Source organism: Misgurnus anguillicaudatus, chromosome 24 (assembly GCF_027580225.2).
Source record: "Misgurnus anguillicaudatus chromosome 24, ASM2758022v2, whole genome shotgun sequence".
In the NCBI taxonomy this organism is placed as follows: Eukaryota; Metazoa; Chordata; class Actinopteri; order Cypriniformes; family Cobitidae; genus Misgurnus; species Misgurnus anguillicaudatus.
Window position 1 is genome coordinate 9,480,082 of NC_073360.2, and position 18,120 is coordinate 9,498,201.

The 18,120-nt window shown below is 35.3% G+C and overlaps 2 protein-coding genes across 3 annotated transcripts; both read left to right on the forward strand.

Annotated features, from left to right (window-relative positions):
* Positions 1 to 1,282: 1,282 nt before the first annotated feature.
* On the forward strand, positions 1,283 to 6,402 carry gpr171 (G protein-coupled receptor 171). Of its 2 annotated transcripts, XM_055195914.2 has the most exons (3): positions 1,283 to 1,515; positions 3,838 to 4,382; positions 4,497 to 6,402. In XM_055195914.2, exons 2-3 carry the CDS (start codon positions 4,116 to 4,118, stop codon positions 5,076 to 5,078), a joined length of 849 nt encoding a protein of 282 aa, XP_055051889.1. In that variant the 5' UTR covers positions 1,283 to 1,515; positions 3,838 to 4,115; the 3' UTR covers positions 5,079 to 6,402. The 2 variants fall into 2 exon arrangements, with proteins under 2 accessions (XP_055051889.1, XP_055051888.1); XM_055195913.2 differs by having other exon boundaries at positions 3,838 to 6,399.
* Positions 6,403 to 8,064: 1,662 nt separating this feature from the next.
* Positions 8,065 to 15,637, forward strand: clrn1 (clarin 1). Its single transcript, XM_055195915.2, has 3 exons — positions 8,065 to 8,736; positions 10,036 to 10,215; positions 14,746 to 15,637. Exons 1-3 carry the CDS (start codon positions 8,484 to 8,486, stop codon positions 15,009 to 15,011), a joined length of 699 nt encoding a protein of 232 aa, XP_055051890.1. The 5' UTR covers positions 8,065 to 8,483; the 3' UTR covers positions 15,012 to 15,637.
* Positions 15,638 to 18,120: the final 2,483 nt, after the last annotated feature.

An 18,120-nucleotide genomic window follows, 5' to 3' on the forward strand; every position in this document is an offset into this window, starting at 1 on the left:
ATTTTGTATGTTACATAGTTTCTTTTTACGGTATTATAATAATTACGGTAATGAACCTATTAAATAAATGCAGGTGTACACGGCACCGATAAAAGGATGATTTTGGTACCAAAGAGGTCTTATTATTACCTTCAATGTATATACTGAAAAAAATGTGTTTCTAATGCACTCTTAGAACGGGTGTGTTATAAACAACACATTAGTGTTGATTCTGGGACAACACACTAAATGCGTTGCCCCAGAATCCACCCATCTCTGTGTTATTATTGAAACATCACATTTTGTGTTACTTTTAACACAACTTGTGTTTTAGTTTAACACAAAATCAACACAAAATGACAAAACTAAAAGATGACTTAACACTAAAAGATGTGTAAAAAATTAACTCATCCTTTCTAAGAGTAAGGTACATACACTGTATTAGGTTCTTAAAGGTTAGATTTTTAAAGGGTACAGCCCCAGTTTCAGCTTGGGGCCATTTCCTTTATCTTTATTTTCTGACAGCATCCTAACTAAAAGGCAGGAGACAATTTTTTTACATAAGAGTAAATTATAAGAACACTTTTATTAATAGTAGGTAGATGTCATATTAACACATTACCATAAGTTTCACTTCTTGTTACTGTGCTAAATGTGCACAGAAGGGAACGGTTGTTAAAATAAAAGTCACACAAAATTCACTGACTTCAACGGATTCAGCTCAAACCTTTCTCAAACCTTTTACGTTAGTGGGAATAAAAGGATGAATTTCATGAGTGCAAGTGCATTGATTCGAGAAATACATGTCAATGAAATCAATGTGAAATAACATTTTGAAGCTCCTCATTTCATCATTATATTATAAGACTTTAATCTGGATATCACAAACAGGCTCACATATGTGGCTCGTAATGTAGCTTCAAACCACATTTCCACCATGCGTGCAAACAGGTCTGTGTGAAGATGTAATTTAGGATTTCTAAATGCAATTCACTAAAAGAATATGTTTTGTTATTGGGTTACAGAATGCCTTCCAGAACACAAACATTCAGAGGATGCATGACAAGTCAGGCTTTGCTTTGTTTATCACAGATTTGTTTTGTGATATAGATGATGATTGCCACTAAAAGAACGATACTTTAGCACAGTGAACTGAAACCAACCCGCTGTCTCTTAGATCAGGAAATGATAGCCCAGAGAGTGCATGCAAACTATAGAAAAAGATGTGTGGTTTGTGGTTGTCTAGTTGCAGTGAATTTTAAAAGTTTCACATTTCCTCTGCGTCATTGCTGTATACGTTATGAATAGTGGTACATGCCTCTTCTCCACTGGTTGATGTAATTATGGCCAAACCCAAAGAAAAGCGGAAACAGGATGTGTAATGTAATGAAGTCCGTGAAGAGGTTTAAGAACTCAGACATTTCTGAGTAGCTCTAGTTGTTGGATTTTTCAAACAGACAATGCTACAACTTCACCTAACGCTCCACAATCTTCATATATGATGTCTGTGAGATGTCACGTTCTGTCTGTCTGAAGGTAATTAGAAACACTGTGTGCCTTTATTTATATCTGAGATGTTACACTAAGAATCCATCATAAATGTAATTTTTTAAATACATATTTACTTGTAATAATTTTCTGTTATTGTTTTAGTAATCAGGAAGTGATGGTAACGACAAAATGCTTATGCTGTTTGTTAACAGTTTGCAGTAAAGCTAGAAAAAGTTAACTTAAAGTCAACAGGCGTGTTTTGTATATAAATGTACAATTATATGAGTTTCCTTTTTTTTTTGAGGAATTTCCTGACCACTTAACCATGCTCACATCCCTAAAACTGTGCTAATGTGAGCATACAAGTGTCAGTATGGATCAATCGGTAACACTTTACAATATGGTTGTATGTATTAACATTAGTTAACATTAACTTTAACAACGTAAAACTACAGCAGTGGTTCTCAAACTGGGGCCCAGTTTTATGACATTTTATAAAATACATTAATTTATCATGAATTCTGTGTAATTAAATCTAAAAAAACACCCAACAGCACTACTTTGTATAACTAAATATGTTTTGTTTAATTAAAATGTAAAATTTTAGAACAGTTTTTGTCATAAATTTTCTTTGGGGGGACCGCGAAGGAATGCACCGTACACAAGGGGGGCCGCACACGGAAAAAGTTTGAGAACCACTGTACTACAGCATTTATTACTCTTAGTTCATGTTAATTTTAGCATTTACTAATACGTTTTTAAAATCAAATCTGTTGTATCTGTTAACATAAGTTAATGCATCATGAACTAACTAATGTACTGTTTTGGCATTAGCAAAGATTAATGAAAACCTGTATTGTTTATTGTTACTTCATGTTAGCTAAATGCATTTAGTAATGTTAACAAATACAACCTTATTGTAAAGTCTTACCGAATTTTACCTCAAATATTTACATTTTCATTATGCTGATGATATTGTGATTAAGGCTAAAAGATTGGAAGATTCGGATCATTAGCCATATAGACAAATTTTTGGTAATATAAAGAATTTGGACAACTTCCTGTCCAACAGGAAGTTACTGTCAGTGGCTGCCTGTGATTTCTTTTTCAAGGGCGCATGATGCGAAGCTTGTCACAACAGGTATTTAGCCCATCATGTGGGTGGTTCATCATTTCAAAATGTGTTTGACGCGTCATGTGAACCTTCCCTGTAGTCCTTTCCAGCCTTGCGGAGGTGTACAATTTTGTCTCTAGTGTCTTTGGACAGCTCTTTGGTCTTGGCCATGTTAGTAGTTGGATTCTTACTGATTGTATGGGGTGGACAGGTGTCTTTATGCAGCTAACAACCTCAAACAGGTGCATCTGCTTATTAAAAAGTCATATATTGTGATTTCTGGATTTTTTTAGATTATGTCTCTCACAGTAGACATGCACCTACGATGACAATTTCAGACCCCTCCATGATTTCTAAGTGGGAGAACTTGCAAAATAACAGGGTGTTCAAATACTTATTTTCCTCACTGTAAAAGCCCTGCTGAACCAGCATACCAGCATATGTTGTGTTTTGGTGCTGGTTTGCTATGAACACCAGCTAAACCAGCATCAAACCAGCACCAGCATTAGCACCAGCTAAAGCAGCACCAAACCAGCATTAGCACCAGCTAAACCAGCATTAGCACCAGCATCCCATGCTGGTCATACCAGCATATGTTGTGTTTTGGTGCTGGTATGCTGGTGACCACCAGCTAAACCAGCATAGACCAACATAATTCCCATGCTGGTCCATGCTGGTTTGTTGCTGTTTTTTTTTAAGCAGAGAGTGATGCTCGCATTTGCCAGATAATCACTTAATCTTGTGTAATGAGAGTTTATTGTTAAGTGAGTGTCTTGTGAGTATTTTATGAACATGAGCGTCTCTTTTATCATAAACGGTTTTGAGGCATGTCCCTGCTGAAAAAACCAGCATCACACCAGCATGGACCAGCATGGGAATTATGCTGGTCTCTGCTGGTTTGATGCTGGTTTAGCTGGTGGTAACCAGCTGGTCTTGCTGGTATGCTGTTTTTTTTCAGCAGGGGTGCAGCAGGCACTTATTTTGAAAAGACGCTTGATGCACATGGTTCACATGATGCAAATAACACATATTTTGGAATGACAAGCAACACACATGACACTCTGAACACATATTTTGAATTTGCGCACCTTAGAAGAGAAGTCACCAGCCGCCACTGGTACTATGATTTGATTTGTACTTTTAAAAGTTTAAAACACGACATATATTGAATGTTTAGAAATGATAAGAAAAATTAAAACAACATAATTTATACTAATAAACCAAATGATAGCATGTTTTTTGCCTCTCTACAGGATTTCTTCAAAAGATTTTCTACATATATATGCTGATTTTTGGGACTTAAACAGAAAGACATCTACGTGCAAATGAGCAGAGAATTTACCACATCCTCCCTGTATATTTTTTCTGGATTGGTGTAAACCAGAAGTCTGTCGTCTCAACCGAAATGATGTTTAGCAGTCTGGCATGAGCTCAGTGATAGTCACAGTGAAGAAAGGATAAACTGCATTTCGCTTTACTTGACTCCATTTTTAAGAGTTGAGTACATTGCTCATATACAAATTGTGCAAAAATGGAAAGTGCAAATCACAGCACCTGTGTGATCAATGACAAAATGGTACCCTTCGCCACATTTTATATCATCATCTTCCTTATTGGCATTACCACCAGCCTAGTGGCACTATGGGCCTTCATCACCAGCAAAAGTGCAAAAAAGTGCATCAACGTTTACCTGATCAACCTTCTGCTGTCAGACTTTCTCCTCATGATGGCTCTTCCAGTTAAAATCGCAAACGATCTGGGCAACGTGTCTCAGAGTTTGATGGTCTTTCACTGCCAGGTGAGCGGGCCACTCATCTACATCAACTTGTACGCTTCGATCATCTTTCTTTCATTTATCAGTGTTCAACGGTATCTACAAATAACCCAGAGCTCAAAACTTCTCCGATTGCAGGAGGTGAGCTTTGCTGTGCTGATGTCAGCAGTGGTCTGGTTCCTCATCCTCTTCATAAATGTGCCCAACATGGCCATACCTATGAATAACATTACAGTTAAACAAGGGGTAACCTGTTCTGACTTGAAAACTGAAATGGGGAAGCACTGGCACGCACTGTCTGTCTTTCTGGGCATGGCTATCTTCTTCAATGCCTCTGCAGCTGTGCTTTTGTCTAACGGTCTGGTCTTGAAGCAGCTCTGGGGTCGACGTGAAACTGACCCAGAGGACCAAGCGAGTGCCCGGCATGCCTTTAGAAATATCGCACTGGTGACTCTGGCTTACGTTATATGCTTTGTGCCATACCATGCGGTGCGGATGCCGTACACCTTTACGCAAGTCACTGAGTTAATCACAGATTGTGACTTGAAAAAGAGTCTGTTCTTGGCCAAGGAGTCTACCCTGCTTCTCGCCATTTTGCACCTGTGCTTCGATCCCCTGTTGTATTTCATCATTTGCCGTGCATTTAGAGATCGGGTCACTAAGGCTTTCTTAAAGCGACCCAGCATTCCAGATGATGCCGATACTCAAATTCCAGAGTAAATATTCCATCGGAGTAAAGGAGAGTAAAGGAGTTTTGGACCAAGTATCACTGAGACATCCTTATTTACGTGTGACAGAAAGGCCAGAGAGTTTGAGATAAACTTCATAATAAATCGAAAGCCGAAAACTAGTAAAGTATGAGGAATGGAGCATATCAAAAGAGAAAGTTCAAAATGACTGTAATACTTTTTCAAAAAGTATAGATATGTATACAATGATGTATACATTGATAACTCAGGGAACGTGATCGGTATTTTACTGTACATGTGCTATAGTGCAAAAAAAAAACACTGTCGCATAAAACGACAACTATAAGGACAACACTGAACCTAGCTTATATGAGCAGGGTGGAATTAATTTGCCTATCTATCAGTCATTAATCACAAATTAATATTAATAAGGAAAGCTGATAAAGTTTATAATGCCTATAAAGCCTTCTAGCATAAGACTAAAGAAGATGGAATGTATAAATTTGCTCAGATGTGTTTGTATGATTATTTAATGTTGTGGCATTTACTATTTTATTTATGCATGCATTAAGCATACGGTTGATAATGAATTGTATACTGTAAATTGTTTGTAATTTTCACAATAAAACATGGCTAATTGAAAATTAATAAATGATGTATTTTAAATTTGAAATGCTTTATTGTAAATAAAGATAGGACTTTATATATTTTAAATATTGTTACCACGGTTAATGTTATTTGTATTAATTTTTTCTTTTATAAACTTTTTGATGGAGGTTGGGTTGCTTGTTATTCGCAGAAATTAGAAAGAAAGAGGCTACTCGTGCTTATAAACAGTCACAACAGTATGTGAGTCATTGTCTGGGGTGGTATGACTGTCTGTCAAAAGGTCTTGAACACCCACTGGTTATTAATCATCACCTTTCTGTCAGTGTGTCGGCTAAGCTAGGAAATTATTTTTTGTCTCATAACCTGGATATTCCCATGTTAAAATGGTTTTAAGCAAATAGTACTGGGCTGGACTACTGGATTAGTCAAATCATGTTATTTAAATTTTCTTATATGCTTAATGTCTTGTTATAACCAGGTTATTACATATGTTTAAAAAAATTACAATTTCTGTAAAATGGTTTGATGTTTATTACAGATGTCATTTTATTCATGCAATTAGCCAACACAACCTAATGCCCATAATCAGACGTATTTTATGGCTAATTCCTATAAATTTGTATGACCAAAATTCCTATATTTTCTATACGATTTTGCACCTGTGAAATTAGGTTTAGGGGCGAGGTTAGTGGTTATTGTTTTTTTTTCTAACAATTGTATGTTTTTGCATGATTCACACAAATTAGCCAACACGTAAAATTCATACAAATTCTAGTCAGATCAGAATAAATTAAACATTCTAAATGTAGTTATGTTGTGAAATTCTTTTGTGAAATGTTTCATTTTTGATTTTCTTACAGTAGTGTAAATCAGTGTATATATAGGAGGTTCCTATTTTGTCATATATGAAGTCATAGGGGCATAATGTCACAGAACATGTGTTTATCTTTATCTTTTTAAAGTGAAAGTGATAAGTTTGCCAAGTATGGAACACATGCTTGAAAAGTGACCTCTGCACATGAACACACACACAGACACTTGGAGAAGTGGGCAGCTATCCCTACAGCATTGGGGCATTGACATAAAGCTGTACTGGCCGCATGTGCCCCCCATTACTTTTTCTATCACTTTTGTTTAAAGCCTGCTGCATGCAGAAGTGTACAGCATAATGATTGCTTAACCAACTATCCCTACACGGCAACAAGTAGGAAAGGTAAACATGTATGCATTTAAATTACTGAGGTTCTTCGTCATGGTGAACGTGATTTCACCAAGTAAGATGTGATCCTGGATCAACACCATTGTTGGCCCTGGATCAAAATTTTCATTAACAATAAGATTTCAGGATTAAGATTAGTGTGCATGTTAGATTTAGGTTTAGGATTGGGTTAGAGGCTTTTAAGAAATACTCCTCAAACTATTATTTCACAATAATTTGAGGGTTTAAATGGTTAGGGTTTGAATTAAGGGTAGGTTGGGATATATTTTATTAAAACGTTGATAGGATCACATCTTAGTTGGTGAAATCACAGCGACCTCTTAGGCATACTGCCAACTGTATATGTAGCAGTGTTCGAATTATGTCAAATAATGTGCGTCAGCGCACGTGCGTCCGATGAAACCGTCCATAAGTACGTAATTTCGTGTGACTGGGCTGCAAAGCCAACCCCCACCCCCCCATTATTATAGGGTCACGGTGATTTTATAAAGTAAGATGTGATCCTGGTTCAACGTTTTAATTAAAGAAACCCTAAAAATACCCTTAACTCAAACTCTAACCGTTTTTACCCCTCAAATTATTGTGAAATTTCAGACAGAATTTTTTTGGATTAGTTTATTGGGAAATTGGGACAAATAATGGAAAGTATCACTTTGTGGCAGCGTGAGCGTAGCACAAGAGTTTTAAAATCATGTTTTATTTTAATTTTAATAAAAACCAGGGGACCCCCCCCAATTTATATTTTTGTGCTTTATAGGAGGTCCCTCAATGCTTGTAGGAGGTCAGAGACCACCCCAGCCTCACTTAATTTGAACACTGATATGTAGTGTCCTAAATTAGTGAATAAAATCTTAATTTCATACCTAAAAAGACTAATTTATTGTTAGTTTTCATATATTCAAAGACAGTACTGTGTTTTCTCAGAACCAATGCGATTCTATAGGTTGTCCTGAGACTTTTTCATCTGATATCTAAAAATGGTCTGACTAGTTTATTTTAACTCCCTCTAACTTATCATATCTCATTCTCTGTCCCTGTTTCGCACAAAAAAATCAGATGATCGAGTCAAAATAAGATTATCGATATTATTCAGAAACTAACTTATGTTTCATACTGTACAGTCAGTACCTCAATCACATACCATCTGTGTGCGCGCTTAGTAACCACTGCCTTAAATAGCGGATATCATACATAGAACTTAGACACAATATTCATAAATCACGCGCTATTTTACGCACAATAAACTCGACATTTAAAATTAGAGTTTAAATTACTTTCTTGAAGGCAGACAGACAGTCGACCCAGTAACCAATCAGAATTAAGGTCACATCCCCTGACCGCTGGTGCGAGAAATTCAACCCAGTTACCTGGAAACGCAGCACAGTGAAAGGCACCCAGTAACTCTATCCAGAGAAGACATCGCCACCAGCAACATTACTACAACCTTACGGATCATTCCATAATATTCATTTTATCAGCTTAGATAGGAAATCCACAGTAGCACAATGCGCGTTATCATACTGGATTACTGGAAGACCGCCGGATTATACGTGAACGTTTGGATATTTTTCGGACACTGAGGCTGTTACCAAGGGCCTGTCAAACATAATGCCTAATTATCAAAAGAAAGTTATCTTCTCTGTTTCTGGGGTTCTTTGTTTTGCCTGTGTTCTCGTCGTAGCGGCTGCAATGGGGACTCCGTTTTGGGTAAAAGCGTCTATTCTGTGTAAAACAGGCGCACAGATAGTCAATGCATCGGGACCGGAGCTGGAGAAATTCATCGGATGGGCGAACTACGGACTTTTCCAAGGCCAAGGCATGAAGCAGTGCGGTCTGGGGGATAGACCCTTTTATTTCTCTTGTGAGTTGCATTATAAGGAAATTGGTAAAATGAATATTAACAGTTCATTGATCATTTAAGCTACATCAATGTACGAAAAGCATATGGAGACTTTTGTACGCTATTGTTCTCATTTCATTAGATACTAAATTGCAAAACCAAGTTGCATTTATTTCAAGAAAGCACATTTTATCCAACAAAAAGTATTTGGACATGTTGTTAGATATAGCTACACATAGATCATGCCTATAATCAATGTTAAGAACTTAGATTCAAGATTCAAATCGTTTATTGTATTATACCCATTGAGAGATGCAGGTTTCCCTAAGCAATGAAATTCTTACTTTGCTATAAACAATGAATGCTAGTACTGTACATACATAAACAAACTATACATGCATACATACTGTACATACATAAACAAATTATACATACATACATACATACTGTACATACAATTGCAGCAGTAATTATATGTACAGTATGTATGCCTTGTAACTTGCACTTGTTTTCATACATTCACTAAAATCACCATAGGAATAATAGTTAAAAATAATTTTACTTCAAGTTATTTCAAATAGTTAAATTATTAAGTACATTTCTAGCATATATTTTGGAGATGCCACTTCAGTTTTGTATAATGCAATAAATGACACATTCTTAAGTGTCCAAATACTTAAACATCAGGTCAACATTGTGACATCGCAATTCCTTGTAAACTTAAAAAATTAATCTCACATTTTCTGTATATCGAGCTGGGACAGAGTTAGTGCATCATTTTCATATTGCAGTGCCTTTGAGTTTTATGACAGCATGTACAAAAACATTCTTTGCTAATGAGGATTGGAAACAAAAGATTGGCCCAGATTTGAAAGTTGCACATTTTTGGAAACAAAGAAATATTGTCATGAATTTATTAGTCCATTTTTCGACCAAAAGGATGCATGATAGAAGGATTCTGTGGACAGAATCAAACAAAGTTTAAAATAAAGTTTTTAATTCAGTTTGCAAATCTTAGTCTCAGCATTAAATTAAGAGTCAATGAAGAACATACTGTAAATCAATAAAGAATAATTGTAAGAGCAGATGGACTGTATATGAAAATGTATATTTTTTATGAAAAACTGATCATTACAAGTATATATTATTTTCCTGCCACATACTGTGTTTTCATGTTCCAAATATCCAAATTCCAACTTTACAACTTCCAAACACAGAACCTGGAAACATGGATAAATATTCCTATAAATGTTGTAACTATTCCTGTAGTTTATGTTTAAATTATGATGATAATATTAAATCTCTTTCTGTCTGTTTTAGTTTTTCCTGACCTGACAGGTGTGATTCCAGCCAGTCTACATGTGAGTGTGATCTTCTTCTGTGCAGTGCTCATCTTGTTCTCCTCCGTCTCCTCTGGATTCTTTTTTTACAATGCCTTTGGAAAACCGTATGAGACATTGCACGGACCGCTGGGACTTTACCTCTGGAGTGTGATAAGCTGTAAGACACACGCACACACGCGCACACACGCACACACACACACACACACACACACACACACACACACACACACACACACACACACACACACACACACACACACACACACACACACACACACACACACACACTTTGGCCACATAATACTTATTTTGTACAAAATAATTCTCTAATCATTCTTTAATTATTACTGTTTTCTACATTTTAGACTAATATTAAAGCCAAAAATTCAAACCTTAAAGGCATACCGCAGAACTTTTTGGCCACTAGGGGGCGCTAGACATGTATTTTTCATGCCTAGCCCCTCGCCACTAGGATTTTCCGCAATGGCGCTTGTTTTTCCTCTCTTTTGTGTGAAAATTGTCGCTCCAAATCCAAGTAAACCGATGTGTTTAGGTCTGCCACTTTGTAATACGTCACACGAGTGACAGCGCAGCAAATGTCGAAGAGAGAAGAGAGAAACGCTCGGATCTGATTGGTGAATGAATAGTGTTTGGTTTCACACTGTGTGCGTTTGAGCAAGTTTGACTGCTATAGCATCCTGGATTGTAATGTTAATACCATAGACAGTAAAAGAATGATAAATACGTGAACACGTGAATGCAGCATCTGAATACAGGGAACTATATGCAAGATAATCGCCATCATTTATAAAGAAGATCACATTTATGTATGAATCAAGATCGTGAGTTTATATAAAAAATTGCCTTAAAGGCGAATTGAACCCAGGTCGCCCGTGTCATAGGTCCGTGACACTAACACGGTGCCACATAGTCACATAATAGAAGCTGCTCTCTACACTCCTTAAGTCCAGCAAAATTCACGTTAAAAAAAAAATTGTGTGGAGGAAGTGACGTATGCCGTAAAGCAGTCGAATTTTGTAGTTTTTTTGTGCTCTGGTTACTACCCGAAACCCTAAGTTTTAAAGTACGAGTAAAAGCAATACAGACACCATCCGGCTATGGTAGACGTGTCATTCAACCTATTTAAAGTCGATGTACTATCACAAGGGTCTTGAAAATTTACATGGTGTCGCTTTAACCCAAAAAGTTAAAGTTTTTTTAAACAGCAATGGAAAAGTTTCCATGTTTACTGCACACTACTGTAAATGATTTCTTTTACTTTTCTGTCCCACTCATCTATATAATTAAAACAATTAATCATTAAGCACTTACAAATCTAAAAGTCTTTGAAAACATGTCGCTGTCCGATGAAAACCACGTATGTTCATTTTGCCGATTTTTTGATTTTTCGACGGATTGAATGTCCAGGTTAATTTCTGTATACAGTGTGCTTCACATATCTAAATGGCCAATGAAAAGTTGTGAAATCATGTCATCTGATTTTCACATATATCCATTTGGTGTCAAAGCTGTCAATCACACCGCGTATCTCCCGCCCTGTGGAAGCATCTCGCTGGTCTTGTGAAGTTTCATCAAAGCTCAGCACTGGATAGCCGAATAAACATGACAATGACTTTCCTTCGTCGAGGTAAACGTTCCCCCTGACGCCAGAAGTACGTCTAGCAGTGACAAAATTACAGTAGGACTGTGCAAACAAAGTATCTGTCTAGCATTACCATGTCAGTGTATTGATTCATTGTCCCTTAATAGTTTGCAAGAGACAGCCCTTCCAGAAAAACGCGGAGTTTTTTTGTGATTGTTGCGAGCAAAAATCCTCGATTTTGCAGCACGTTTTCTTAAAAAATGTGATGGAATATGCAGGATATTTATGCAATTTATGCGATGGAATTGCGGGAATTTGCGAAAATTGCAGAACTTGCAAAAACTGCGGAAACTTGCAAAAGCTGCAATGATGTTCACGTCACATAATCACGTCACTTCATAACATTCCCATGGCAACAGAGGACACGGCTGCGCTTGTGTGAAGTAAATGCAACATTTTTCAACTTTCTGCTAATATATGACTTTTTGCTACGAAAATGCGGGGATTATGAAATCATGCAAGCCCCGCATATTTTGTGCGCGGAAATCTGTAAATAATGCGGCAAAAGTGCGTCGTATTTAGAAAAAAATCATAAATATGCAGACTTTGGCTGATTATGCAATAAATCGTGCGATCACACAATCGCGTTTTTCTGGAGGGACTGAAGAGACATTTAATACATTTATAATTAATATTAAATAAACTAAGCGTATTTAATAAACTAAGACGTAGGCTATTTAATAAACTGAACGTATTCATCTGTCAATATGAAACGCAACTTGGCCATTAATGATCGGAAGAACGCGTATCGACCACCGTTACTGTAAAATATGCACGTATTATCAATTTTGGTCAAATGTGGATTATATCATTACACTGGCAAGAATATGGTTATATGTAAATATGCCGTACCAAGTATGACAACGCTACATTCAACTGCTATTGAAATACGGTATTTTTACACTTCCTGAAAAGTAACCATTTTGGACATACGTGAGTTTCATCGGGCAGCGACGATATATTCAGTAGTATATTCAAACTGTTAAGACATATTTTGTGTATGTTAATAAGTGTATATTAAAAGTTCTTGAGATCTTGAGGGGAAAAATCCGTTCCTGAAGCGAGTTTTTAAATATTGTTTCGCATTAACATTTTAACAAACCGCAGAATGTTTACTAAACTATACAATGAGCCTCTATGAGAAAGCAAGCTCATCTATCCCGAGAAGACAGAATTGCATTATAAATAAATAAAGTGATGGAAATGAATGCACTTGGTGCAACTGGTCCCTCTGTTGTACTGATGGAGGATGGCACTTTAATAGGCCATTTGACTGTCAACACAATTGAACTATTAAAGCCTGAAGATAGCTTGTGCAGTGAGAATACTGTGTTAAAGATGAGAAGTGAATGATACCAAAGATGAGAATTTGTGATTTATAACCTAGTGTTACCATATGTGGCCCTGCCTGTGAAATCCAAGTTTCATTATCTAATTATGAGATTAGGACCATCAAAGTTTGATTTTAAATAGCTTATTATTTTACATGCGTGAGGGTTTAAAAGGACCTCACAGGCTTTCGTTTCCTTGCACGCAAATCTGTTATGCTCTTGCAATAACAATTTAGCATATGCATGTGATGCGCTCACTTTTTATTGGCATAAAATTGCCGCCATATTGTGCTTTGTTGTAAATGTATTGTAATAGACTAAAGTGATTTGCAAATTAAACAATGTTATTAAAAATGCATCGACAAAATCGCTATTGCTATTAAAATAGTACACTAAAGGGACAGCTCGATTAAAAAAAAGATATTTGTGTCATTGTTTACCCACTGACATATTTCAATCCCATTTGAATTCACAGTATGATTTTTCCCATTTTCACAAAATTTTTAGCAGACAAAGTTATTTTATGGATTTTGAAAAGTGAAAATATAGTACACAAGTCAAATGGATAGCTTTTACTACCCAGTCTCACAGGGTTTCGTGATATAGTCATCAAATTTTTTTATTCTTTTTTTATTGATGATATCACGAATTTCCGCATTTTAACGTCATCGTATAATGAATTCCTGTTTTTGTGTGATTGTCACATATTGGTTACTCAACTGCTTGTTCCAACATGATCTCACAAAGTTACGTGGGATAGTCACGGAATTTTTTGCTAATTTTTCCGTGGCATTCTCAAGGATTGGTTACTGTGACTATCCAACGGAAATTCGTGAGATCAGGTTGGCTTTTTGCTATTTTTAAACCATTGTTGCTTCAGTTTAGGGTTAGATTTGGTGCTTGCATTAGAATGTCACTTTATATATTGGTTTATAAAATTTTTTCTGATTTATTTTTTTATATGTCGCCTGGAATTAGGGTTAGAGTTGGGTTTGGGTAGGGATGTCATTTTATGTAAATCTAACCCTAAAACGAAGCGACAATGGTAAAGAAAATAGGACAAAACAGTTGAGTAACCAATACCTGACAATCTCACGAAAACAGGAATTTGTTGTACGATCACTAAAAAACTCGGAAATTCATGATAAATAACAAAAAAAAAGAATAAAAAATTACGACTGGGCTGAGCTTTTATGGTATTGTTTTTCCAGTTTTGGATATTGACTTTTATACCATGAACTTTTGCTGAATAGAAAAGTTCAAAAATATGTTTTAGAAAGTAGGACAATACAGTTGAGTAATCAATACGTGATAATCACACGAAAACATAAATAAAAAAAAAAGAATAAAAAAAGACTATGCTGAGCTTTTATGGTATTGTTTTTCCAGTTTTGGATATTAACTTTTTAAACTATTAACTTTTGCTGAATAGAAAAGTTCAAAAAGATATTTAAACTATCATTATTGGTAGCCCAACAGTAAGGGTGAAACAAGCAAGATGATGTCCTTCATCTTTTCTTAGTCAATACTTGTATTTGTCTTAAAGTAGCTTACAAGCAGAAATAATATAGTAAGTGATATTTCATTAAAAAAGGGATGTGGTACTATAATACAGCCAATCTACTTTCACAACCTTCTCAAAATCTCAGCTCATCTTCCTTTGGTAACCTCCATGATTGTCTCTTCTGACCAGGTTTCTGCAGCTGTCTGGTCCTCATCCTCTTTGCATCTGAGGTGAAGTTCCACCATTTGACTGAGACCATCACTAACTTCAGTGAAGGCAGCTTTGTCTATAAGACGCAAGGCGAATGCTACGACAGGTCTTTCTGGCTCATCTTTCTCACGTTCCTCACGCACGGTCTCAATATTTTGCTCATCCGCCTGGCGGGGATCCATTTTCCCTTTCAGGAGGCTAAAGAGTCTAATGCTACCACAGGAGCTTCAGATCTCATGTACTGATCGCTTCTTTGTTCTGCTTCCTCCCCTGCACGTGACATCCTACCGCAGTGACCAGAACTTCTCAATAGGAGTCTTATAAACAACAACGTCCTAGCCTCTTAAGCTGTGTTTTTAACCCTATTTAAACCACTGATCTGAACTTGGAGACGGTCTAATGTTTGTAAGAGAAGGGCTCTTATCACACAGCAGGGAGGCTGGGAGATAGAAACTCTCTTTTATACAATCTGTTGATGGAGCATTCAATCTGTCAATCACTGAAACAATTAAGGGCCACAGTTCCAATGCCTATTGAAGATACCCTGTGTTTTTCCAGTCTGGCTGGGACAATATCGTTTTTTTTTCCGTTAGTACCTTTTATAATCCTTTTATAATCAAGTTGTGGCACAAAGGGGTGTGACATTTTGACACTTAAGCCACACTTAAAAATGTATGAATGTCATAGCGTTGATAAAAGATCAAACCAAATGGCATTTATTTTTAATGTGAGCCCAAACACATGATGGATGATGAGATTGAAGGGTATTCAGATACTTTCTAAAAGTCAAATATTAGGGAAGGTAAACTATATGGGTATTCTGCTATGACTTATGATTATTTTAACTAACAAATTTGGTTATGTGTCATTGCAAGTACACTGAAAAAAATGATTCATTGAATTTAATAATTTTTTTTTGGGTGGGTGGTTGCAGTCAGTTTATTTAGGCTACATTTAAACAAAAAAGATTAGTAAAGTAAAATAAAATATAAAACTTTTGTTTAAATGTAGCTTAAATGGGTTGATTGCAGCCGCTTGCCTTGAAGAAATTTATTAAATTCAATGAATCATTTTTTTCAGTGTAATGCAAAAAGTTATGTTATTCTTGAGAAAAGGTACCACTCATGGCTTTGATATGGTTTGCTATTTTGTATCTGCAATGACATCAATATACATTTTTAAAGTGTCAAAACACTCTTAACGGCCCAGACATGTTTAAACTTGCATTTTTAATATTTATATTTTCATTGGACAACAAAATCAGTCATAAGGGTCGAAATATAAATTTGTTTAATAAGCTTTCCATTGTGGTTTGTTATAGGATGATATTTGGCCGATATTCAACTATTTGAAAATCTGGAATCTGAGGGTGCCAAAAAAATCTAAATATTGAGAAAATCGCCTTTAAAGTTGACCAAATGATATCCTTAGCAACTGCATCTGCTAAAAAAAGAAGTTTTAATATATTTACAGTAGGAAATTTACATCCTTCTTTCAGGGAACATGATCTTTAAATACTGTAATAACCTAATAATTTTTTGGAATAAAAATAATCTGTAATTTTGACCCATACAATGTATTTTTGGCTTTTTCTACTTAAGAATGGTTATGATAACACACTACATTAAATTAAAATGCAATTGTGTAACAATAATTCATATTACTATAAAATAGGTGACATTTATCAGTAGGCCTATCTTTGTTGACACCCAGCTAAACAAAGGCATACTAAACAGATTCAACAGACTTAAACGGATTGTTTGGTTATTTATTAGATCAATTAGATCACATTTAGTTAACACTAAGTTTTTTTAATAATATTTTGACGTTTTTGTTTTCATAGATACTGTATATTTGTGCTATGTGTGTTTAGACTTGCACTCATTTTGTGCCAATGGGTATGTTTATAATAAACATAATGGATAAACAAACATATTTTTGGGAATTTATTTGAACTTTTTCTCGAGTGGAATTTTTTCTTTGTTACAGCAACTCTCATCAGTCAAACCTCTGCTTTGTTACCATTGAATTTAAACTAACAAAAAGAAACAAACTACTCCATCTGCTGGCATGAAACTGGCAGGCTGGCATGTTATGCAGGCGTTTGTTTGTATATATCCTTTGAATATCAGAGTATCAGGTATATAAGCAATGAACTTCCTCCACTGCGAGTTTAAATTGGATGGATGTCATTCATTAAAGCTGAAGCCAAGCTGTCTGATACGTCTAAAGAAAAGGTAGGCTTTTTAAACATTTGACATTGCGTGTCAAGGAAATACACTATTGAAAGAAGGAAATGACTTTCTGAGGTTGTGACAGATGTTACAATTAGATTTTAGAGTGATTCTGAGTTTGTACACAGTATTACAACATATGTGACTGTTACATTTACAGTATGTAATAGGTGAACTATATATTTAGTTGTTATATTAAATTGTTTATTTAGCAATACGTCAATATACAACTTTTAAAAGCTTTAAAGAAACTTCTGAATTGCCTAAACAAATAATACAAAACATTTTAATTTATAAACAATAAAAAATTAAAATAATGTGATCAAAAACAATGAGAACATACTTTTATGTTGATTATTGGTTACAAAAAAATCGTGAACCGTTGTATTGCTATATAAGCCTTGTTGGTGATAAACTTTATTTACTGTGCTACATCTTACAAATTCAAACACAGGTTCTCAAGTCATATACAACTTAGTTGGTTCTGCCTCAGTTTAAATGAATACAGGATATTTAATTTGTTTATCTTTCATTAAACCTTTTAATTGCAGTATGAATTAATTTTCCAGTCTGATGTGTATGAGTTCTGTGTTAATAGTTTTTTGTATGGACTTAAAATTATCTTAATATTAGCTCTCATACAGAGACAGCTAGCAAAATCTAAACAATGACATAATGGGATTGAGAAAAAACATGTAGCTCATGCCAAGTACATCACAAAATGTTAAGGTTTAAAATGCATCTGTAGATGGCACTGTAACCAAAGGATAAGTAAATGCCTTTATTATAGCGATGAAACTATGGTAAATGTTAGCTCAAACATTCATCGTATTTTCAGGTCAAACATTTATAATATATTTATTTTTGTATTTATTAAAATTAGCAAGATGTACCTTAGGCTATTTATTTATAAGTGTCTGAACTTATACTAGTTAGTTAATTAATATTAAAATATGTTTACAATATGTTTCTAGATTTTATTAAACATTTATTATTACTAAAATTATTTCTGGTTGTTTACCCATGTTTAAAAATGGAGCACCAATGTAGGTCTACATGCCCATACAGTCAAAATATATATTTTAAATATATTTCAGAAAAAATATTTTTCACTGAAATA